The sequence below is a fragment of the Aspergillus niger genome (genome assembly GCF_000002855.4).
Source record: "Aspergillus niger supercontig An12".
Classification (NCBI taxonomy): Eukaryota; Fungi; Ascomycota; class Eurotiomycetes; order Eurotiales; family Aspergillaceae; genus Aspergillus; species Aspergillus niger.
The window spans coordinates 930,438-951,754 of NT_166527.1; the positions used below are offsets into that span (position 1 = coordinate 930,438).

The 21,317-nt window shown below is 47.4% G+C and overlaps 11 protein-coding genes across 11 annotated transcripts; 2 read left to right on the forward strand and 9 right to left on the reverse strand.

The window, feature by feature from the left end:
* Positions 1-1,172: 1,172 nt before the first annotated feature.
* An12g03710 (uncharacterized protein) lies at positions 1,173-2,675 on the reverse strand (the record flags this gene model as incomplete). Its single annotated transcript, XM_001395409.1, has 3 exons — positions 1,173-2,343; positions 2,420-2,515; positions 2,581-2,675. 3 exons carry the CDS (start codon positions 2,673-2,675, stop codon positions 1,173-1,175), a joined length of 1,362 nt encoding a protein of 453 aa, XP_001395446.1.
* A 446-nt stretch (positions 2,676-3,121) lies between these two features.
* On the forward strand, positions 3,122-5,188 carry An12g03720 (uncharacterized protein; the record flags this gene model as incomplete). Its single annotated transcript, XM_059750816.1, is given in 5 exon segments — positions 3,122-3,348; positions 3,446-3,628; positions 3,693-4,146; positions 4,270-4,900; positions 4,978-5,188. Coding segments are annotated over 5 exon segments (1,706 nt in total), but the record flags the coding sequence as incomplete, so codon positions are not given.
* Positions 5,189-5,572: 384 nt separating this feature from the next.
* On the reverse strand, positions 5,573-7,161 carry An12g03730 (uncharacterized protein; the record flags this gene model as incomplete). The annotated part of the gene is made up of 4 exons (XM_059750817.1): positions 5,573-6,165; positions 6,196-6,534; positions 6,567-6,815; positions 6,939-7,161. 4 exons carry the CDS (start codon positions 7,159-7,161, stop codon positions 5,573-5,575), a joined length of 1,404 nt encoding a protein of 467 aa, XP_059604415.1.
* Positions 7,162-7,671: 510 nt separating this feature from the next.
* On the reverse strand, positions 7,672-9,226 carry An12g03740 (uncharacterized protein; the record flags this gene model as incomplete). Its single annotated transcript, XM_059750818.1, has 5 exons — positions 7,672-7,896; positions 8,008-8,372; positions 8,464-8,692; positions 8,842-8,889; positions 9,065-9,226. The coding sequence occupies 5 exons, from the start codon at positions 9,224-9,226 to the stop codon at positions 7,672-7,674; spliced, it is 1,029 nt and encodes a 342-aa protein (XP_059604416.1).
* Positions 9,227-9,400: 174 nt separating this feature from the next.
* On the reverse strand, positions 9,401-10,317 carry An12g03750 (hypothetical protein; the record flags this gene model as incomplete). Its single annotated transcript, XM_059750819.1, has 5 exons — positions 9,401-9,520; positions 9,753-9,849; positions 9,931-10,001; positions 10,094-10,153; positions 10,213-10,317. 5 exons carry the CDS (start codon positions 10,315-10,317, stop codon positions 9,401-9,403), a joined length of 453 nt encoding a protein of 150 aa, XP_059604417.1.
* Positions 10,318-10,526: 209 nt separating this feature from the next.
* Positions 10,527-12,359, reverse strand: An12g03760 (uncharacterized protein; the record flags this gene model as incomplete). Its single annotated transcript, XM_059750820.1, has 7 exons — positions 10,527-10,579; positions 10,660-10,687; positions 10,823-11,040; positions 11,108-11,174; positions 11,287-11,564; positions 11,785-11,902; positions 11,952-12,359. 7 exons carry the CDS (start codon positions 12,357-12,359, stop codon positions 10,527-10,529), a joined length of 1,170 nt encoding a protein of 389 aa, XP_059604418.1.
* Positions 12,360-13,002: 643 nt separating this feature from the next.
* An12g03770 (uncharacterized protein) lies at positions 13,003-15,052 on the reverse strand (the record flags this gene model as incomplete). Its single annotated transcript, XM_001395415.3, has 10 exons — positions 13,003-13,060; positions 13,195-13,285; positions 13,410-13,499; positions 13,571-13,619; positions 13,684-13,880; positions 13,947-14,013; positions 14,073-14,336; positions 14,402-14,487; positions 14,542-14,605; positions 14,684-15,052. 10 exons carry the CDS (start codon positions 15,050-15,052, stop codon positions 13,003-13,005), a joined length of 1,335 nt encoding a protein of 444 aa, XP_001395452.3.
* Positions 15,053-15,081: 29 nt separating this feature from the next.
* On the forward strand, positions 15,082-17,425 carry An12g03780 (uncharacterized protein; the record flags this gene model as incomplete). The annotated part of the gene is made up of 7 exons (XM_059750821.1): positions 15,082-15,171; positions 15,319-15,637; positions 15,843-16,213; positions 16,497-16,838; positions 16,916-16,982; positions 17,038-17,255; positions 17,324-17,425. The coding sequence occupies 7 exons, from the start codon at positions 15,082-15,084 to the stop codon at positions 17,423-17,425; spliced, it is 1,509 nt and encodes a 502-aa protein (XP_059604419.1).
* A 24-nt stretch (positions 17,426-17,449) lies between these two features.
* Positions 17,450-18,462, reverse strand: An12g03790 (uncharacterized protein; the record flags this gene model as incomplete). The annotated part of the gene is made up of 3 exons (XM_059750822.1): positions 17,450-17,533; positions 18,033-18,288; positions 18,347-18,462. 3 exons carry the CDS (start codon positions 18,460-18,462, stop codon positions 17,450-17,452), a joined length of 456 nt encoding a protein of 151 aa, XP_059604420.1.
* A 187-nt stretch (positions 18,463-18,649) lies between these two features.
* On the reverse strand, positions 18,650-20,235 carry An12g03800 (uncharacterized protein; the record flags this gene model as incomplete). Its single annotated transcript, XM_059750823.1, has 4 exons — positions 18,650-18,880; positions 18,986-19,082; positions 19,293-19,495; positions 19,870-20,235. The coding sequence occupies 4 exons, from the start codon at positions 20,233-20,235 to the stop codon at positions 18,650-18,652; spliced, it is 897 nt and encodes a 298-aa protein (XP_059604421.1).
* A 589-nt stretch (positions 20,236-20,824) lies between these two features.
* Positions 20,825-21,128, reverse strand: An12g03810 (hypothetical protein; the record flags this gene model as incomplete). Its single annotated transcript, XM_059750824.1, has 2 exons — positions 20,825-20,953; positions 21,012-21,128. 2 exons carry the CDS (start codon positions 21,126-21,128, stop codon positions 20,825-20,827), a joined length of 246 nt encoding a protein of 81 aa, XP_059604422.1.
* Between the last annotated feature and the right edge of the window lie 189 nt (positions 21,129-21,317).

Genomic DNA, 21,317 nt, shown 5'->3' on the forward strand with positions numbered 1-21,317 from the left:
TATTTATGCTAGTACGCTGGATTTAGTTCATGGATCTATAATGTTTACTACGTTCATAGAGCAGCCTGAGGCAGGCCAGAACAGAATGTGCATTACTGAACGACATTTTCCATGTCTTCAGTCCAGATCCGCACAATCGTCTATGGATATGGACCAATGAACCGATCTGAAGGACATAACAGACAGTATCTAAGAGTATATCGTGTGAAGCTCAACTTGAATCGAGAACGATGTTACTACAGAAGCATGCAGACGAATACTGTCGAACTGGTCATATGATTAGCCTCATTGATAAATTCCGTTAGCATGCTCCTGATACTGAATGACTTGGCTTGGGTTACGTCTCAGGGAAGACTCACCTGTCAAAATTCCTGGGGTATCTCAAATTCCTTTGTTCTCACCTCACTCATTATTCTAAATCTCTTCAGTTTTGTAATCATGTCAGATGACACTATCTTTACTTTGGACTGACTCATTTCGCCAGTTCTTAGTCTCTTCAGAAGCCATACTACGTCAATGGCCTTTATCTTTACTTTCCTCTTACTTTCACAATACTGGACTCACAACTGTGATTATAGTGACTTTCTCAGGGAAAAGGTTCTACGGACATAAATACCCCTGGAGATCATCCCTTACCACTCACTCCCTTAGAGGCGTCTCTGTTCTAATGCGCTTCAACTATCAACACTCAATTATTCGTACAACTGTCTCTCCTTGCATTTTCGACTCGGCCTTTTGTCAGCTGATATGAGTTATATCCTAGGATCTGCGGATAATTACCAGCTCTCTCACGGTTAACAATCTCATGTCTGATTGGACGTATTTCTTCTCTGGGTATCTTTTACTTGATAAGTTGCTGAGTATTCTCTAGTTGATATAAGCTACATATTGCCGTGTATCAACATCTAATAGATATACTGATCCTATCAGCTATATTGCTTCTATAGTCCTTTGGTGATTGAGATCGATTGCTCAAGTGATGGCTCCTATACTGATGAGACTTGCGGACATTTCATCCATTTCTCCAGAATTGGCTGGCTGCTAAGTTCTAATTTTACATTCATCTATCATGCGTCCTGGCCGTTAAGACGTTTGAAATAAAGGTGGGGGGGGGGAAGGGCGCCAGCGCCCACACCGAGACGGCGAAATCCAAGTCAAGCAGTAATCAAATACTACACATCTTCAAACTCCTCATCATCGTCCTCGTCGGACTCTTCTTCTTTCTTAACCTCCGGTTCAGTCTTGATCTTCTTCGCCGTCGGCCCTTCCTCTCCGCCCGTAGCTGGCGTCGCCGCTGCCGTCTGAGATGTACTGACGCTCGAGTAATCCGTATCTAACTCCCGCTTGATACCAACCGAAGACGTAGTCGAAGTCTGCTGCATCGGCGCACTAGTAGGGCCCCCGCCAGGCGTAGGCGTAGCATTGACAGCAGGAGAAGCAGCCGCATCACTAGCTGACACACCCACATCCTCGAACTCATCAAACTCATCCGAATCTTCCTCTGCACTGCTTGCATCTTCTTGCGCCTGGAGGGCCTTCTCACGCTCCATTTCAGCATAGTAAGCCGCGACCTTGTCATCCAGACCGTTGATTTCCGGTTTCCGGTCTTCGTCTTCGGGCTTGATCTCCGGTTTGATGTCGATGTCTGTCTCAGATTTAACATGCGGCCCGTTGCCCGCGGACGTGGACACCGTGGAGTGGGTGTGCCAGACTGGCAGGGCATTCTGTTTCTCGACTGCCGCTTTGCGCGCCGCTTCGGCGGCTTGTTCGGCGGCGGATTTCTCTTCGCTAGAGGTGAGGGAAATTTCGAGAGCGGTGGCGTCGGTCTTGGTGTTGCCGCGCACGGCTTCTTGTTGTTGCTTCGAGGGCACGATGACTGCCGCTCGTGTGGGGTGGGTTTGCTGGTTCCGGACGACGTCGATTTTATGGTCCCAGGCCGTGTCGAAGTCGTTGGGGGGGATTTCGACGGAGTCGATTTGTTTGAGGAGTTTGAGCATCGTGTCCAGTTGGTTCATTAGTTTGCTGTTTTTCTCATGTCCGGTTCTGTCTATGCCTTCGGCGCCTTTGACGTCCTCGGTGCGTTCGAGGATCGCCCCGCAGTTTTGGCATTCGAAGCCTTCTTCGCTGTAGAGACTGAGGACGTCGAGTTCGGTCCATTCGGAGCCGCAGCGGAGGCAGATGTATTCTTTGCGCTCTTGGCTTGGTGTGTATTGTGCTTTTATTGTGGAGGTGAGTTTCGAGACTTTGTATTTGATCGCGTCGACGACGGGGTGCAGTGGGATGTAGTAGTATTCGCGGTTAACGGGACGTGTTGAGCCATCGCGAATTTCAGCGCGCGTGCTCCTGTTTTTTTTGGGTTGGATGTTAGTGAGGGTGATTCCTTCGTGGTGACACTGGTGTAGGTGTAGATGTAGCTTACACGGAGATGAGCCGATCTTCGCGCAACTTGGCGCAGAGTTTCCGTAAGTCTTTTTGTTGCATGCCTAGAAGAAATGCGAGATCTTCTGCGTGCAGACTATAGAATCATCTGGTTAGTATGGAGTGTCTGTTGCGATGCGATGATATTGGTGCGGGACGTACACGGAGTGGATGAAGAGCGCATCTACTACGAGGATGTGGCGGGTCTCGTAGAAGGCGCGCACGACGCTGCGAATAAGGGTGTTTGCGAGATCCATGATAGCTGGTGTAGTTACAGAGGTTGTTTAGGAGTGCGGAATATAATACAAAGAGAAAATGATGAGGTGTTGGTCACGCTGGAGATTCTGTCGGCGCAACCCGCGCAAATGTCCTTCTTGTCTTCCAGTGTTAAGCTCGGCGCTGCAAGCTCACCATGCTTTGTCGGAGAGCTGATGGTGGAACAGAAATAACAAGATCTCGAATATAGTATGTATAAGGTCGGCAGTTATCGCGCAGGGAGGGTGGGAGGATTGACTGGCGAGAGATGAAAGAGAAGATGAGGTTTGAATGAATGAAGCCGGCGGAGGTAGTTGATACCTCAGGCATACATGCAGTGTCTTGCCTGGGGCATGAACATCCCCGCAAGTGGACTAGCGCGGAGATAGAAATGCGGCAACAGAAAGAAAAGGCGAGCAGAAAAGCGCATCGACAAGCAGCTTTTCCCATGCCGCTCCACATTTTCCTGCGACGCTCTTTGGCCCCCCATCTGTCAGTTTCTGGCGCGCGCACTTCTCTGCGTACCCCCCAAGCGCGGTTCTATTCTCCCGAGTACCTACGCTCGCTAAAGGCCCGTCGCATCCCATGGGACAATAACGAAGGAAGACCTCCGCAAGCCGGAGGCGGAGCTGATCGAGGTCGTAAGAAGCGGAATATGGGACGATCCGAGTGGAGGTATGTTGTGCATGCCCCCGATCCGGGATGTTTGGGTTGAGCAATTGATTGTCTGACTTCCAGCTAACCCAGAAAGTCGGAATATGGTAGATAAGAGAGCCCGGCACGATGCTCAGCAGGAAGCGAAACGTCGCAAGATCGAGAACGGAGAGGAGGTTAGGGCTCCTGTATATGCGACGCAATTCTCCAAGGAGGACATCGAGAGTGAGCAGCGCCGCCCCAAGAAGAAGGTCGCCGTGCTGCTGGGATATTCGGGAACTGGATACAAGGGCATGCAATTGTATGATTACGGTCCTTTGCGGTTTATTTTAAAAAATATCGGAGCTGTTACTAATTGTAGGTAGGAGCGAGACGGAAAAGACCATCGAAGGAGAGCTCTTTGCGGCTTTCGTGGCGGCTGGCGCCATCTCCAAGGCCAACGCAACCGACCCGAAGAAGTCATCGCTGGTGCGGTGCGCGCGTACCGACAAGGGTGTCCACGCTGCGGGAAACATTGTCTCCCTGAAGCTGATTGTCGAAGATGACGATATCATTCAGAAGATCAACGAGAAACTCAGCTCGCAGATTCGCGTATGGGACATCCTCGTCACGAACAAGTCGTTCAGCAGTTATCAGCTGTGCGACTCTCGCATTTACGAATACCTCATTCAACTCACTGTTTCCTGCCGCCTCACCCCAGCACTTACCTGGGCAAGAAGCTCTTCGAGTACGCCGAGAAGGAGGGTGACCTGGAGGGTTACAAGGCGCGACAGGAAGAGGTGGCGAGCTACTGGGAGGAGACCGACGAGAAGTACGTCCGTCCGATCCTCGACAACACGCCCGAGGATATCCGCAAGCTCGTCGAGAAGGTCCTCCACCTGAACGATGAGGACCAGTCCGCGCAAGACGACATGTTCCAGACACAAGACAAGCCTGCATCAGAGGAAACCACCGAACAGCCATCCTCCGAAGGAAAGCCCGCAGATGCTGAAAAAGACGAGGCCGAAGAAGCGCGCCGACGTAAGATCTTCGAGACCGTCAAAGCCATCAAAGCCGCCTATCTCCAGGCTAAGAGGGCCTACCGTATTCCGGCCCAACGCCTGGCCCGCGTGCAGGAAGCCCTCGACAAGTACGTCGGAACGAATAACTTCTTCAACTACACAATCCAAAAGACACATGCCGACCCATCCTCAAAACGTCACATCAAGTCCTTCAAGATGGCCGAACAACCCATCATCATCAACGGCACCGAGTGGCTCAGCCTCAAGGTCCATGGCCAAAGTTTCATGATGCACCAGATCCGCAAGATGGTCGCCATGGCTGCCATGGTCGTGCGCTGCGGCTGTGATCCCCAGCGGATTGTCGAGACTTACGGCGCCAATAAGATCGCCATTCCCAAGGCTCCCGGTCTGGGTCTGCTTCTTGAACGGCCCGTCTTCGACTCGTATAACCGGAAGACCCATGAGACGGGCAAAGACCCCATCGACTTCGACAAGCATGCCGATACCATTAATGAGTTCAAGCAGCGTGAGATTTACGATCGTATCTTCCGTGAGGAAGAAGAAACTCATGCGTATGTTTATCACTCCCCTGTTTTCGTTCGTCCTTGGAGTTATTGATTCAGAACTAATGATAATATCTTTCGTTTAGTTTCTCTGCTTTCTTTGGCCACCTCGATCACTACTCGCAAGAGGAATTCCTCTACGTCACGTCGGGCGGTATCCCTGCTGCCAGACTAGTCTCGGTGCCTGCTAACGGCACGGAGGAGAAGAAGTCGCAGCGCGAGGCGTTGGCAGAGGTGGAGGGTGCTGCGTCGGAGGATGAGGGTGCTCCTCCGAATGGGGGAGAAGAGGGAGGTTAGATAGATAACTGACGTGCTCTCGACAATGAAAGACTGATGTTAGTTATCTATAATACATGCAAGCCATTACCACCCCACACGATCGCCTTAAGTAGCGGCCACACAAATCAGACTTCCCTCAATCTACCCCTCAAGCCCCTCCCCCCACAAGCCCTCCTAGTAGTAGCACAATAAGCGGCTCTCTAAAATATTCCTCTGTATACGGACCACTGCTTAGAAGTGCAGCATTTCTACTAAGATAGTTACGAAACTCGGGAGACGAAAGGTCTGAATACAGTCACTGAGAACTTATTATGCTTATTACTACGAAGCTGGACAATCAGCTGGGGTCTTAGCACTAATTATTGTCGCCACAGCAAGGTTCCCATTCTTCGTCTATTAGAATTAAAGTTCTCCTTGACCATCGGCATTGCTTGTCATCAGACCAGCACGGACGTCCACAACGAGACCATTAAGGAACAAACTGTTCCAATGCGCCAGGACTTCCGGGTGAAGGTGTGTCGGCTTTCGCTCACTCAGACGGTCGTTGTTGAGGATAGCTCCATTGGCGACCACGATCAAACATGCCCTTGCCCTGGTGAGGGCGACGTTCGTGCGGCGATTGTCGGAGGCAAAGCCTAAATGAGACTTCGCCCCTGAGTCCACAACCCAATCCAATATGGCCAAATCCACTTCGTGGCCCTGCATGGAGTCAACCGTGGCTATTTTTATCATGTCCTTCCAAGCGATACTGAGCCTTTCCGACAACTTCTTCAGGCTGCGGACGTACTCTTTTCTCTGATCTGCATACGTCGTGATGATAGCGGAAGTTCTTCCCTTGAGTGCATCGCGACTAATCAGAAACTCCACGAGCTCCATAACGACAGTGACATTGGCAATGTTTGAACGCGAGCGAGTTTTTCCATTAACCACAGCTTTTCCATCAGTGACATCGATACCGATGAGTTCCATACCTCTTTTGAAGTTGGCACCTGGTGCTTTGGTCTTGATCTAATCAAGGAGCGCACCTGACAACTCAGGACCAACGGAAACTGAGTGAACGACCGGGTCATTGGTCATTCTTCCATTGTAGGTGAACTCGGATGGAAATCTGGAGAGGCGCGGGTGCATACGGTGTTGCTCAGAAACTAGTGTAAAGGGAAATTGGGAACGACGAAGTCGGTCAAAGAGCGCTCTTCCCATCTGGTATCCGAATTCGTTGTACCCAGGGACCTCAGATGCTGTGATTGATAGAGGAGGGAGTTGTTGCTGGTCACCTCCTCTGATTGTTCCTAGAATAAGTTTCTGCTTGTTTGGAGTTATAAGGGGTATGAGCACGTCTGGTTCAAGAGCCTGTTTATCTTTGTCTGTGATAATGATAATTTTTTTCTGTTCGCACCAAAGTTGCTTTTGATGATAATCGTGCCGGTTAGATTGTGTGTGCAGGCTATGATGGATGCTTCTTGGACCACAAGTTCACTGATGGTATTCCGGTACTTCTTGAACGCGGTTTCTTCTGCCTGCCATTTTTCAATCTCTTCTGGGAAGGAAGGGTCTGGATGTCGATCCTTTGGCTTAGATAAATAGTTGTCGATAACTTCATATGATGTATTCTGGATGTTATACTTGGTCAAGTCAGTAATTTTATCTGGAATCATGGTTTTCTATTTATTCGTCTCCCGCGCAATATTTATGGGCAGTCTTTCACTAGCGTTCAATTTCTCAGTATATTACTCCTTGATGTAAGTCGGGAGAGTGTAATCGAGATCACCCATGCTTTTCTGTGATGGTAATTCCTCGAGTAGTTGCAAGAACCTGATGAGAGTGTTCTGTTTCTCGGTATTGGTGTAATTCTCGAGGTGAGATTTGTCTGTGCCTGTATCGGAATCCTGTGGATAAGTAGACGCTCTGGACCGTTTCTCAATTTCTTCATGGTGAACCTGCATGTAACGAACCCTACGCAGCGCGGTGAGCTGATCTGTTAGGGCATCCATAGCGACATTTCTAGCTCCCACAAGGAGGATGTTAAAACTATAGTTGTGATGAAATATCGCTACCGTAGCGAGAACGGTGGTTTTACTGTAACCAGGATGACTTTTTAAGAGAGAACAACCTGCTCTTGTCAGGTGAAGAGACCTGAAGGCTGCTTTCTGTTGGTGAGTCTAGTCTCTTGATTGATGGAGACGATGCAGTGCTGAGTTAACGATTTTTTTTTTATTCCCTGTAGTAGGTCCACAGTTGCTAAAGTGCCGTGTTCTTGGTTTAGAAGGTCATGTTATTGGTTGACTCTATTTTCTCCCAAGCACAGCTTTTCGAGGGTATTCATCTGTCTTTTCACCGGGGACTTGTTAATCTCGAATTTCATTAATCTTCTGTAATTGATAGCGGAGTTTTCTTTCAGTAACTTGCCAATCCGGTCGCTATAAAGTAGAATGTTTAACTCATCTGGTGACGCATTCTCGAAGTACTCAGCTTAGTATTGTAAATCCGCTGATTAGTACTATTCATTCAGTATCGGCTGGGCCTGAGATCTGCGGAACTCTCACTGTAAGCTTATTATCGGTGAGTTCTGGTAAAATGATCTCGGTTCTTTTTATCTCCATTGGCAGTAAGTTGTTCTTGAGATGTTCTGGATCAGGACGGACGTGGGCCATGATAGTGGATCTAACTCGCCTGATTCGGATTCCTGCTGGAACTTCTCGGAGTCTCTTGATTTGCTTGTATTGAAGCTATCATTCAATGATCGTTCTATAAGCAAATTTCATTATATAACTATCGATGTCGTGGAAGAAGTCTGTTGGTCTAAACTTCACAAGAGGGATTCCGTAATCTTGTTTTACCAGTAAATGCGGTACCTGTTGGCTGTACTTGATCCTCGGGTCGTTACCGTGGGCGCAATACGCGTTGTATGGCTTGGAGGATGGAAGATGTTTTGAGAGGTTAACCAGAGCCTCGAGAAAATAGGCCGCATTGTTAATTTTCTCGGGACTAACATCGACACGGAATTTCACTGTCTGAAATTCCTGGTTGTTGTGATATGTCAAGTGCTGTAGATGGTCGAAAGCCCTCCTGGCTGGCTTATTAAGATATGAAATAAGCGGATGGTATAAATCATATGAAATGCCACCAGTGGTTGTAAACTTAATGTTAATATAGCATGGATTTTTATACTCGACTTCGGACTCTTTTTCTTTTGCTGCCTTGGCTGTGAAATGTTTTTTGAGGGTAAGATTCTGGATACTTCGTGGTTTCTTTTCTTTGATATGTAATGAGAATTCCAGTCGGGCAGAATGAACCACATTTCCTGGATGTAAGTTGTGTTTTATTTTTGAAATTTCCTTCGTCAAAATCTTCCAAACGAGAGATTTGATGTGATATCTTGGTCGGTGATTCTGAAGCAGACTGCTGTGTTGCCGTGTGAGAAACTAGATTTCTCTGGCAGGAATCCGGCATTAGGAAGATGAAAATGATTCTATATATTTTTGGGGCCCTTGAAGTACTGCGCCTGTGAGGAGCTGTCCTGAGCTATTTTAATTAGAATATTCTGTGGTGTATCTTGGTTATTTTCTACTCGATATGATTGTTTTTAATGGTCTGTATCCATTCCAAAAGTATGAGTAACGAGATTCTGAGATCGGCAAACTTGGTTGTTCTAAGTGATGGAAATGACTTACCGGGAAATCGCTGTTCTTATTCAGTCTCCAGATATTTTGCTCCTCGTCCTGAACCCAGAATCAGGAGTGATCCATAGAAAATATTTGATTACTTATTGTATCCTCAGCCAGTTTGGCTTCTTGTGAACCTGCTTCGGGCTCATCGAAGTTCTGACTGTTGTTAATCTAGTAGACCTGATCAGGGATCGTCTGTGTGATATGAGGATTGTCTGGTACAGCTTACCTGTTCTGTATCTTTGGTAAGGATGTTCTTTTCAGGCACTTCTACTTGATTAGCATTCTTGGCAGACACGCCTTTCTCGGTAACTCTCATGTGGCCGGTTTTATTACCGTGCCAAATAAACTCTGAAGCCAATGGGTTGAGCTTTGCGCCGGGACATGCCATCGCTGAACTCTGTCTTGTAGAGTTACTATGAAGATAGAGAAGATAGAGAAGATGGAGGAAGGCAAGAGGAAGAAGTGAGGAAATATATAGTCTCTCTTCTGGGGGGCATTCACGCCTCACTCAAGTTCATTCTTCAAGGCAATCTCCATTTCACTTCTGGGAGGCATTCACGCCTCACTTAAGTTCACTCTTCAAGGCAATCTCCATTTCACTTCTGGGGGGACATTCACGCCTCACTTCACTCTTCAAGGCACTCTCCATTTCACTTCTGGGGGTGAAATCAAGATGGGAAGCCTGAGAGGATTCACCAGCTCTACGGTATCTTCAGTGTTACTCAGTCAATGTAGGCCTACCAACTAGCCTGCGCAGCAATTCACTAAAGATCGGTACATTCAAGCAGGTAGCCAAAGCTCTAGAACTTTGTATGTCCACACAGTTCGCCCTCCACATATAGAATCATATGTCTTGTGTCCTTAACTTTTCTTGTTCATGAGGTACTCTGGGACAAAAGACAACAGTCCCGTACTGGATACTGTGGAGCTTCTTTCTGGCTTAAGTTCCTGCCCATGAGAGAGCCCAACCACATATCTTTCTCCACAGGCATTCCTTTGACATACACACATCTGCGTCCACGACCTCAAGTATCTAGCAGAAGGCCAAATCAATCTGGTTTTCTTCGTTACGAGTAGGAGAGATCTCAGTACCTAAACTCATCTGCACCCTTGAACGTTCCACTTCTTGTGGCACAAACGAATAGAACCATATTATCCTTTCCCTGCCGTTTTTTATATCCTTCGACTTGAAACTAATGATTATATCTTTTATTCAATCTCTCTGATTTCTTTAGCTATCTCAACTATTACTTACAAGAGGAATTCCTCTACATCGCGTCAGGTGGTATCCCAGCTGCCAGACTAGTCTCAGTGTCTGCTAATAGCACAGATAAGAAGTCACAGCGCGAGGGTATTGGTAGAAATAGAGGATACTGTGTCAGAGGATGAGGATGCTCCTCCGGAAGAGAGGAGGGGGGGAGGTGGGGTTAGATATATCATACATACTAGCTGACGTGCTGTTGATAACAAGGGGCTCATATGTCAAACATGTATAAAAGTCATTGCTACCCAGTAACTATCATGATATGCCTTTCTCAAACAGTACCAGCTAGTCAGCGAGAAAAAGAAAACGAAGGCTTGAAGAGCCCCAAAAGATCATCATTTCAGTTTGGCTGAGTTCCTGGTTCTCGTAACCCCTAGTGGTAGGTGGATCCTGACATACTGTATGGACCACACACCAAGTCCTATTATATCGTGGTGCCCTTGGCATACGCATCCATATACTTGCCCAAAGATGCGTCTGTAGCCATTGAAAATTAGCTGACTGAATCGCTGAATGCTAAGTCTGAAAGGATGGTGAGCAAGCAAACGGCAACGTACAAATAGACACAGCCTCGTTGAGCGAAGTCTGCATATAGGAGGGTTTATCCTGCATGGCCAAATCAGGAAGAAGAGAAAAGGAGTCAGTCACTGCGATTATACATTCCTCTATGTCTTTTCATCCCCGGGGCGGGGGTTTGGGGGGAAGGGGAGTTCCTCGTACCGCCGAGTCAGCTCCCTCTTGCAGCCAATCTTTGATCTGTTCTGCATCGGCCTGCACCTCGGTCCAGTAACTCTGGAGGACCTTAACGTTTTGTTGGAAAACGGTAAACTGCTCATCGCCCAAGGTCTCCAAGCCTGTTCGAGCTTGATCAATGGCATTGATCTCGGCGTTCTTATCCTTGACCTGCTGGTTTTTCGCATCAATCTCATTTTGTATAACTGTATAGAAAATGGGGTAAGCTTCACATCATCCATGGATCAGGGTGCCCAAGAAAGGAAAACTTACTGCCCATGGAAATGGCGATGCCGGCCACTGCAGCAGCTGTGGCTCCAGCGAAAATAAGACCACCGATCTGTTACATACCAATGTTAGTTTACTGTCGTTGATACGTTATATGGAAACAGACGTGAAAGTGTTGAGGGGGGAGAGAGGAAGAAGGAATCCAGTTTGACCGGTGCACCTACCAAGATAAATGGAGCAACAGGTCCCGACAAGGCAAGTCCAATACCAGCTGCTGCCAGGCCAGCTCCCAGACCCACACCGAGGGCCAACAGAGATATACGCAGCTTGGCCAACTTGTCATTCAAGACGCCGATGTCTGCAAGTAGGTCCGCTATGTCCTGCCTCAGTTCCCCTTGCTTATCTTGACCCCACTGAACGAACTGAGCCTTAAACACAATGAAGTCGTTGACTAGAGCATCGAAATCTTTATTGATCTGTTCGCTCTTGGCTCTGAATCCGTCTGCCCTCTATATTGAACGAACAGTTACCTCACTGAATATTGCATGCATATTTGGTAAGGCTCACTGACCGCAATAAACTTTTCAATTTGTTCCAACCGTTGTTCCACGGTTAGGCTTTCATCAGAACATAGCGGAATAATCAACTTATCGAAGCCTGAATTCCCAAGGGATTGTCAACCCGAAGAAGACTCGGAGAACTGGAGGGCAGGCAAAACTTACTGGAGCCATACTGGCTGATGTCGGCTGCCAAAGTGCGGCTAGTGGTGAGAACAGCGTTGTATTTCTTGCAAAGATGAATTAAATCAGCATAAAGGATTCGTGTCCCATAACAGAAACTCTAAGCGGGATAAAAGAAGGGAGGGAGAAGTTGATTAGGCTATCCATACGGTTTTATTGTCATTCAACTGCACCAGAAAGTTTGTCTGTTCGAGCTGATCAATTTCCGCAATCTTCACTTGCAAAGCTGTGAACGAGGTATCAATCGCCACGACTGCCTTGCCAGCAGCACTTGCGTCCTCTTGCAATTTGGCCACTGTGTCCTCCTTGGACATGGTCTTTGCGGCACCCAGCGACAGCTTTCTCTTATCATCCTCGGTCTTGATGGGATTGTTGGCCTCGGCTCCATCGCTGAGAACTTTTCGTTCCTCTTCAGAGAGTGAAGTCGCGACGTCCAAATACTTCTGGGGCGTAGCGTCACTGCCCACCAGCTGGTTGACTTTGTTGGCGACCTCCTCATAGGAGGGCGGGGAGTCACCGACCACGTAGGTAGGAGGAGGAACGGTCGTGGTTGCCATTGTGAGACAGTGGTGGTTGGAAGAGTGTAGAGAGAAGAGAGTAGGGTGAGAATGGATGTGTTAACTTGTGGTGTAGTATGTTCTTCAAACAGATAGGAAGAGAACGATGGTTGAGTCGATAGGAAGAGGTTTCAAGGCCCCTTTTATGGCTATCTTTATACCATACCACCATCGCACATTCATTTTCTTTCCATCTCTAAAGGAGGAGGTGGTCGGTCTGCCTGAATGTCCTTCTTCGGAAGGTGTCATGCTATGCACACCCCTCAAGCTGAGTTGTCTCGGACTTGCAGTGAATGTCAATTAACAAGGGTCGACGAGGAAGATGGCAAGGATGATAGTTGGCTCGGGGAAGAGGGAAAGAGGGGAACCAGCTGAATCCGCCAGGTCCCCATGTCATATGTCACCTGCACCCCCAAGACACAGCTGAGGTTCGAAGGAGGTACAGTGTTCCAGGGGGTATGTCCAGCTTCTCTATTTTGGCCGCCCTCTCAGTCTAACTACACTATAGATTTGCTTGGTTTAGGGACGAGAAAAACATGAGGGAGGATGTGCACGAGATGTGGCAATTGAGTTCAACATGCAGCTCCGTGTGATAGCTCGGAAGACTAAACACTAGTGAGTAGTACAGATGAACTCCCCCGCTTCATCGGGCAGCCATGATAGTATTATACCCAATTGAAACTCGTGTTTCGACCTTAGCTCTGCACAGAGTAATGAAAGAGGAGCGAAATTAAAGCAGCTGAGGTCTGGACTTTCCCCGCTCTACTTCTCCTTTACGTTTTGTGGCAAATGCACGCCATGAACCCCTGTCGATGACTGGGATCGACAGACTTACCCGCGGGGATTGACATAGTTACCATGTGATTGCGAACTATCCTCCAGACTGCGAGTCTCGGACAGAAATTCTTGACTCGTTGCATCATTGACTAGTACTCAATATGGTAGATCATAGACAGGAAAACATATGGATGGGATGGCTTAGAAAACTGCAACATCAGGCATACACCAGATCACAGACAGCACAATATCACACCACCCATGCTCAATTACGAATCCTCTTATCGGCGTTCAACCACTCATCCCAAGGGATTTGGTTGGTCTCTTCGGCGTATAGTCGCAAGTACTTGCCTACTTCCACGTCTGAGCCAAGGAATTAGTCTATGCATTGCATCTAAGCTGAAAGAAAGAAGGGGGTCTTGATATGGGCTTACAGATTTTGGCCCCTTCATTCAGTGCCATGTTCATGTACGTGGGCATGTCCTGATCGCATCAGTATGAGGAGAGAGAGACTGCACCCCTAAAAGGCCAGAATTTTTGAACTTACTACAGAGGAGGCACCATCATTCAGCCATAGCTCGATTTCTCGCGCATCGACGAGGGCACTCTGCCAATAGCCGGCGAGGACTTCGATATGCTCTCGAAACTCGTTGAAGTACTCCGTGTTCGTATCCGTCCCACTTCCTGATCGTGTGGCTAGGTCGGACATGACTCTATCGATAGGTACATATTCCCAATTGGCCACTATAGTCTGGTTAGAGGCCTAGCCTAGTAGAGTAGTGGGGATGCATAAAAAAAAAGAATACATACTAGATGCAGCTAAAGAAAAGGCCGCATTTATCGCTTCGGCGTTTGCAACTCCAAGCAAGCCAGCAACCTGATCTCGGTCAGCGCATCTTTATTTAGCCTATTAATGTGTTAGGACGCCAAGAATACCATCACATATCGCCCGAAAGGTGATACCAGGGCGACTTTGAGTGCCGGGACTTTTGCATCGAGCGGACCAGCTGAACCAGCTGAGAAGATCGTCTTTGCTGACGTCCTCCGTGCGCGGACGGTTTTTGCCTCCTTTTCGTCCTTTGCGTCTGGCTTCAGTAGAGACTGGCTCCCAAGTTGGTCTACGAAATCCAAGGTTTTGTCAAATACAGACTCTAGGGTGCTGTGCATCTCATCTGCCGTGGTTTGGTATCCTTGCGCAACCTAGTTGAGACAGACACGTCAACTAACAATCCGTAGTCCGATGATTCTGTCGCAGAAAGTCCTACCTTGATATATTCTAGGATTGTCAATAGGCGCACATCTATAGTGAGAGAACCATCTGCACAGAATTCAATGATCTTGTTGTCGAAGTCTGCAGACCGTGTTCAGAGAATGAATACGCATTCACATGAAGCTGGTTTCATACCCTCTGCATACTGCGCAATCGTGTTGGAAAGCGGAATCCCATCTCTCATAGTCTCGTAGTAGAGCTAGACAAATGAGACGATATTAGCGAGTCAGGACACAAAAAATGCAGTTTTCCACCATAGTACGTAAAGGTGACTTACCCTCAGAATTGGTTCATACTCTTCAGTGAGGTGCGTGCCGTTCATTGTATCAGCCCGCGCTAAATTGAGGAGAAGCGCAAACATTAGTTCAATGATGCCATGGACTGCAGCAGAGGCCCCGCTGGCAGCATCTCCAAGCACTTGGTCCAGGTCATCCGAAGCCAGTGCCTGCACAGCAGCGGTCGTGAATGCCTCCTTGTCTGTAGATACGAGCTGGTACTTGGCAGGGGACTCAACAAGGACCTTGCGCTCAGACTCAGACAGCGAAGAGACGGCCTCAAGACAGGCCGACACTGTCACCGGCCGGAATACCTGCTCGTTCAATTTGTGGAGGACGCTAGTCGAAGATGGGAGGACTGGAGAAGACATGGTCGTATGGCTTGATTTGCTAACACAGGATGGCAGGGTGTATGGCCAATGATAGTAACTGGAAGAAAATTGCGAGGAAATCGAATCTTGCCTTCTCTCTTTTCTGTGGTGGCTCTGACGTGCAAATGAGGAGCTGAATTTGTAGCTGTTGTAGCTTTTCCCCCTTCACGTGCGGGATTTTCTTTCGCATGTCGCATGACCTGGCAAGACAAATTTGACGCCATCTCAACTACTGGAGAGGGGGTATAGCACTAAGGGACGACTAGGATATAGAAATTCGAACACCTTTTGGAGCTTCCGACATGAACTACCCTGTCGATGCAGTGGCAACACCCGATATTCGGCCTGCGACGGAAACCCAGCATTTCAGCTTGTATGCATGTGCAGGCATTGATATGCAGCTAGTCTATGTAACGTACCTTGGGCAAACACCGACGTTGCAGCTCCGCGTCCGTCATTCTGTGGCAAGATGCAGCAATCTTCCAGTCTGGACTTCTTCTCATGGATTGTATGGAATTTTGTGCCTTCGGCGATTCCGATGCCGTATTTTGGGTGATCTTTTTATGGAAGGGAGCGTTTGGCAAGGTGACCAAGTGACACTGAGCCTAGTAGTATTAGTAGCACTCAGGTAAATCCACGGCTGATTTTATTTAAAGCCAGCATCGACTCCGCTAGTGGGAAGAAAAATAACAATCCTCACGTTCAATTTCCTTGCAAGAAGGTCCCCTATTACCTTACTATTTGATTATATCCCTGTGACAAACCATGTCTCCTCTGCCCGCATACACAGCCGACAGCTCCCCTCCGAGCTATGACGAGGTCGCCGGAAAGCTGGATGGCCTCCTCGGCACTAATCCAACAGTCGAGAAGGCCCTCGAGGCTGCTCGCTCACTTTCCGATGAGGAGATCAATGTCCTTGCCAATGGTTACGAAGATCGCAAGCCACTGCAGACAGATCAGCAAAAAGCCGATTTTGCTGTCGGTGCAGGACAACACCTTTCGTCCGAGGAAGGTCAAAACGGGATGGCGCAGGCAGGAACAGCAGCATCTCAGGCATCGTTCGATATTGATAAACGTCTCATTGATATTCAGCAAAAGCTGGCTGTCATTGACCAGAGATATAACGAGGGGTTTGCGGACACCATTGCTGGTATTCGCCAGGTAGAGTCATCAATCCAGTGCTGCTTGCAGTTCTCTCTGCTGACATAGTTGCATAGGATTACAATCAAGTCCTTCAAAATAGTCGCAACCTGGCAGCTGATATTTCTCAGAATGGCAAAAGTGTGTAGCCATCTCTCGGTGCCCTGTTTCAATTACTTCTTTCTGATCTTGTCATTAGGTTTCGACAAAATTATCATTAAATATTGTGCGGACAGCGACATCGGCATCGAGGACCGAAAGGCCAAAGTCAAGACCTTCATCTCAGTGTGTTATGCACCTCTAGCTACCCCGTATGCAACTAGCTTCGAGAATTCCTACTAACAGCCTATTGCAACCGCAGAATACCAACGGCTTTGAGGCGACCGCCAAAGACATCCAAGAACAATACTCCAACGTCAAGAGCAAATTTTCATCCTTCGTAGAAACATACTCAACATGGGCCGAGGACAAAGAAGGAGAGCTGACACAACAAATCGCTGATCTAGAGGAGGAAATTCGCAGCTTGACACAGGAGCTGAACTCAATTGAAGCTGCCCAGAAAGTAATGGCCGCACTCGCAGGAGCGGCGATCCCAATTGCAGGAGCGCTGGGGACCATCTTCGAGCCTGTTAAGCCGTTGATTCTTGTACGTGATAAACATTCCCGCAAAGAACACTGCTCCTCCCAAGCGAGTTACCTTTTACTAAATCTTAGGTTATGCAGATTGGGGGCCTCATTTTCGCTGGCGTCGCTCTCGCTGCCTCTATTGGTCTACTCATTGCCGCTGAACGTGAGATTCTGCTACGCCTCCCCCCGAATGTCCTGGGAGCTAACTACACCTGTAGGAGTGAAAAACAAGATAAACCAGAAGACATTTGAGAAGGAGGATCTCGAACAGCTTCTAGAGAATATCCGAAGTGCGCGCCAGGATCTGCAGGGCATGCAGCAGAGCGGGTTGCTGTCTTTCCAAGCCTGTCTCGATGTACTTCCTCAGTACTGGAACTCGACTGTTCAGAATGCAGAGTCAATTCATGACTGGTTGGAGAAAGGCGCTGAAACTACGGTACGCACCTGAAAAGAAAACGGTTTGTCCTGAATCGCGTGTAGCACCTACTGATACTTATATTCCAGGCCCGTCCCATGTATATGAACCTGAATGTCGAAAAGGGCGTAGCGTCTTGTACGTTCAACCTTCTCGTGCTGTATGAGAATTTTGCTAACATTTATAGATAACTCTACGGCTGTATACCTTGACAACTATGCGCGCGGGCTGTGAAATCCGGCATAAACGGCAGTCCTTTCGCAGAGGTCATGAGCATTGAGTTTTTGTACTGAGTTTTCCTGAAGGTTTATGGGACCAGCACTTCAAATGTAGTTAGCCATATAAGCATATGATTCATCTACTAGGCGAGCCAGTACCACTGGGCTTGGGGGGGGTTAGGTAGTAGTAGTTATAGTGGTAGCCAGGCATGCTCAAAAGACATTGGAACTCATTAATCATCGTGTCATATTTGAGGAATTTATTTGACACATGATTTTGAATTTGCCGAGCTGAATATTGAGCAATTCCCCATGTACTATTCACCGACCGCTTTCTTCTTCTATATGACAATAAGCAACTTGAGAGCATACACTAGACCACATATATTTGCATAAAAAGCCAATAACCTAGCTAAAGCATTTCTATTTATTGGAAGTTCAGCAATGAAAGTAAACGGTTGATCATCTCTACTAGTAGTATTCACGATAATGCCCGTTACCACCCAGAATCATCGCTAGTGTGAAGACGATGGGATACTATTTATCCCCTATCAAACACGCTAACTTGTATAGAATATACCACCCGTTTCTCGATTATCAAACCACCGGTGACCCCATTTTCTCCCAAGCGCAGCTTTTCGAGGGCATTGATCTGTCTTTTTACCGGGGCCTCGTTGATCTCGAACTTCATTAATCCCTTGTAATCGACAGTGGAGTCTTCTTTCAGTAACTTTCCAATTCGATCGCTATAAAAAAAGACGTTCAACTCATCTGGAGAATCATCTTCGAAGTATCCGGCCATATTAAGCCCACTCCCTTCCATCTGGAAGCTGTACCTGATGTCTGGGAATTCAAAGCGTCAGCTTAATATCTGTGAGTTTCGGGTAATATGACCTCCGTCCCACGAATTTCATCTCCATGGGCAGCAAATTGTCCTTGAAGAAATCTGCGTTCATTCGGACGTGAGTAATAATTGCTGATTCGGTCTTCCGTATCTTAGACATCGACATTATTGCCTCATAAGCCGTTGTCCATGACAAGGGAGGTCCAGACGAATGTGTGCGATATTTGCAGATTCAAATTTTCTTAATTTAATGTCCGCTGATATCTGCTGGATTCACTTGATCTGCTCGTATTGACGTTACCATTCGAGCAGCCTTACCGTTTGCTGTTTAGAAAACTGATTCATCAATATTGTCAAAAAGGTCGAGCCTGGAGGCGCGCCACCGACTGATGGACGCGAGTGGATATGGCTTTTAACATATGGCCCTCATCCGCCACCACTCGATCAAAAAGACCAGCGGCTGTCGTTTCCCACCTGATCCTCTTTCTCCTCTTCTTGCTAGTGGCGCCTCTGTTAGCATCGACTTTGTATCTAGCCAGGGCGTCCTCGGCGTAGCCCGCAAAATCAGTGCCCCGGTTTCTCGCCTGTAGGTGAGACTGCTCGATATTTGACTAGAGCACGAACCCCATAACGCTTGCTGGTCAGACAGTCCGGTCTTGGTCATTATATCATGGTGCTATATGCCATACCATCTCGATTGTAAATTCGTCGACATCCGCACAAGAGTCGCTCACACGTGATCCCAGCCTTCTGGCTGCCTTGATTATTGCAGGACCAGCAATACGCCTCCATTCGAGGAACATACCGTAAGCAAAATAGGCAACGTACTCATCAATGTTGCCAAAAAGGCAAAAATTTCAGGGGCAGGAAATCATAGATCACTTTTTCGTTCTATAATCACGTTCCACAATCAAACGCGGCTTCTGTTGCCCGCATTTGACCCTCATGTCTCTACCGTTGGAGATATATTAGTTAAGTTCATTATATTCAGATAACCCACTGCTCCAGCATGCTGAATCAGAGCACAGCACAGCGCATGGCTTCTGTTGGCCGTATGTGATAGAATTTCTCACGTCACCACTGTGTGAGCGATACCCATTATATGGCTTCAAAAAAGGAAGACCGTCAGCAAGGTTCTTTGAAGCTTCGAGTAAGCTGTCCCTTTTATCAACGTGCCCAGGATTAACATCAAAACGGAACTTTACCCTAGAAAGTCGAAGTTCCTTTGTGTGGCGAGATGTGAACCGCCGTAAATGTTTGGATATCTTCTGAGATGGGTCATCGAATTTGAGAGAAAGAGCCGGATTTATAGCCCATGTAAAAGCCACTAGTTGTAGCAGTCAACTTGGCGTTGATATACTATATACTGGATAGCAAATATAGTAAACTCATTGATGAGTAGTATATAGTGGGAGAGTGCCATATGGAGACACGAGTATCTTATAGGCAACTGTCATAGCTGTCGAGAATTTTGGTTTTATCTTCGTGAGATCCTCCTGTTAGCTGTGTCTGGCTAAGTTTTCGACTATTTTATAAATAGAAGTGGCTTTTGGGTTGCTTCGTGGGTTGCCACTTTGGGCTGAGTTTGACAGCGCTCCGGGCTATAGATCCGATAGTAGTATTCTTGCTTCAAACGGCGAGGCATCTGCATGGTCAGCGTTAGAGTACCGGGCTTGATTTGAACAACGCAAGTGAATTGAAACTGGATAGATATTGTACACTTCAAGGATTCGTACTCTGCTTCCCTGACTTCATCGGCTGTCCCTCTTCCCATAATGTTCATCATCTTCGTCCTCTTTTTGTTTTTCTTGGGGATTTTCTTGGGGGTTGTTTCCCTCCATTTGTTGAACCTCTGCCGACTATGAAATTCTGGGCACAACAAGACCAAGGTGGCGGCAATCATGCAAGATGTCAACCAGACGAGCAGACTGAAGTACATAGCCTAATTGAAACTCTCGCTTGACGGTCTTTTTGCCTTCGCCCAGAGTTCTCAGAACAGGCATTCATCAATAGGATTAAAGAACAAAGGAAAACGATAAATCTAGTATTAAACTGCTGTGTCCAAGTGCGAAAATGAGAGTAGAAATCCGGCATTAAGAGATCGAAACCGAAGCCATCTCTCTCGGGACATGGAATGCTGCGCGTTGGTCATTGCAATTGTGTGTCTGTGTCTGGTCGTTGAGGGCTTTTTTTTTTTTTTTTTTCTTTTTTTTTCCCCTTCGTCTCTCTTATCTTTCGTCATGCGAAGGCTACGGTTTTCATCTTTCTGTATATGAACAAAATGTCAGTTAAAGCAGACACCAAACGGGCAAGTCAGGCTGTGCCGTAGTATTGGGAATGACATACGACGAAATTATCACACAGTGGATTCGTCATCGACATCGGTATCGTGACCCAGAGTTGACATCTCGAGAATCAAGCAAGTCAACCGCAACCACTGGATTCGACATCGATACCGTGCGCTAGAGTTGGTATCCAATGCTGGGAGACCACCACTGTTGCCAACCGAAGTCCAGACGATCGCTTCACTATCCTTGGTGGAAAGTCAGAACTAAGTATTCGGAGACGTCAGACAGGATTTGTACCTCATCAGCGGTCGGTTCGTAGCCTTGCGAACTCAGAGTGGTAGGCTCATCCAAACTCTTGCTGTTGTCACCCTAGTGTATCAGATCAGCGAATGTCTGCGCAATATGCAATTTCTCTGTAATATCTCACCTGCCCTGCACCCTGGGAGGTCACATTCTTCTCAGCGAGATTTATCTGACTCGGTTCACTGCTGTGCCTGAAGAACTCTGCAGTCTGTGAGCTGAGATTTGCGTGGAAGCTTGACATTCTGTCTAAGAGTCAGTATAAGAGGCAGATCATCGTTTGAGACACTCGGATACTTACATGATTCCTGATGTGAGCAAGGGCCGGAAGGGTACGAGTGAAGATCAGATCGATGAAACAATGTGATTTTGACATAAGAAAGGGACGCAGATATGATAATCGAGTATGAAGTAGGAAAGATCCAAAGGAGTG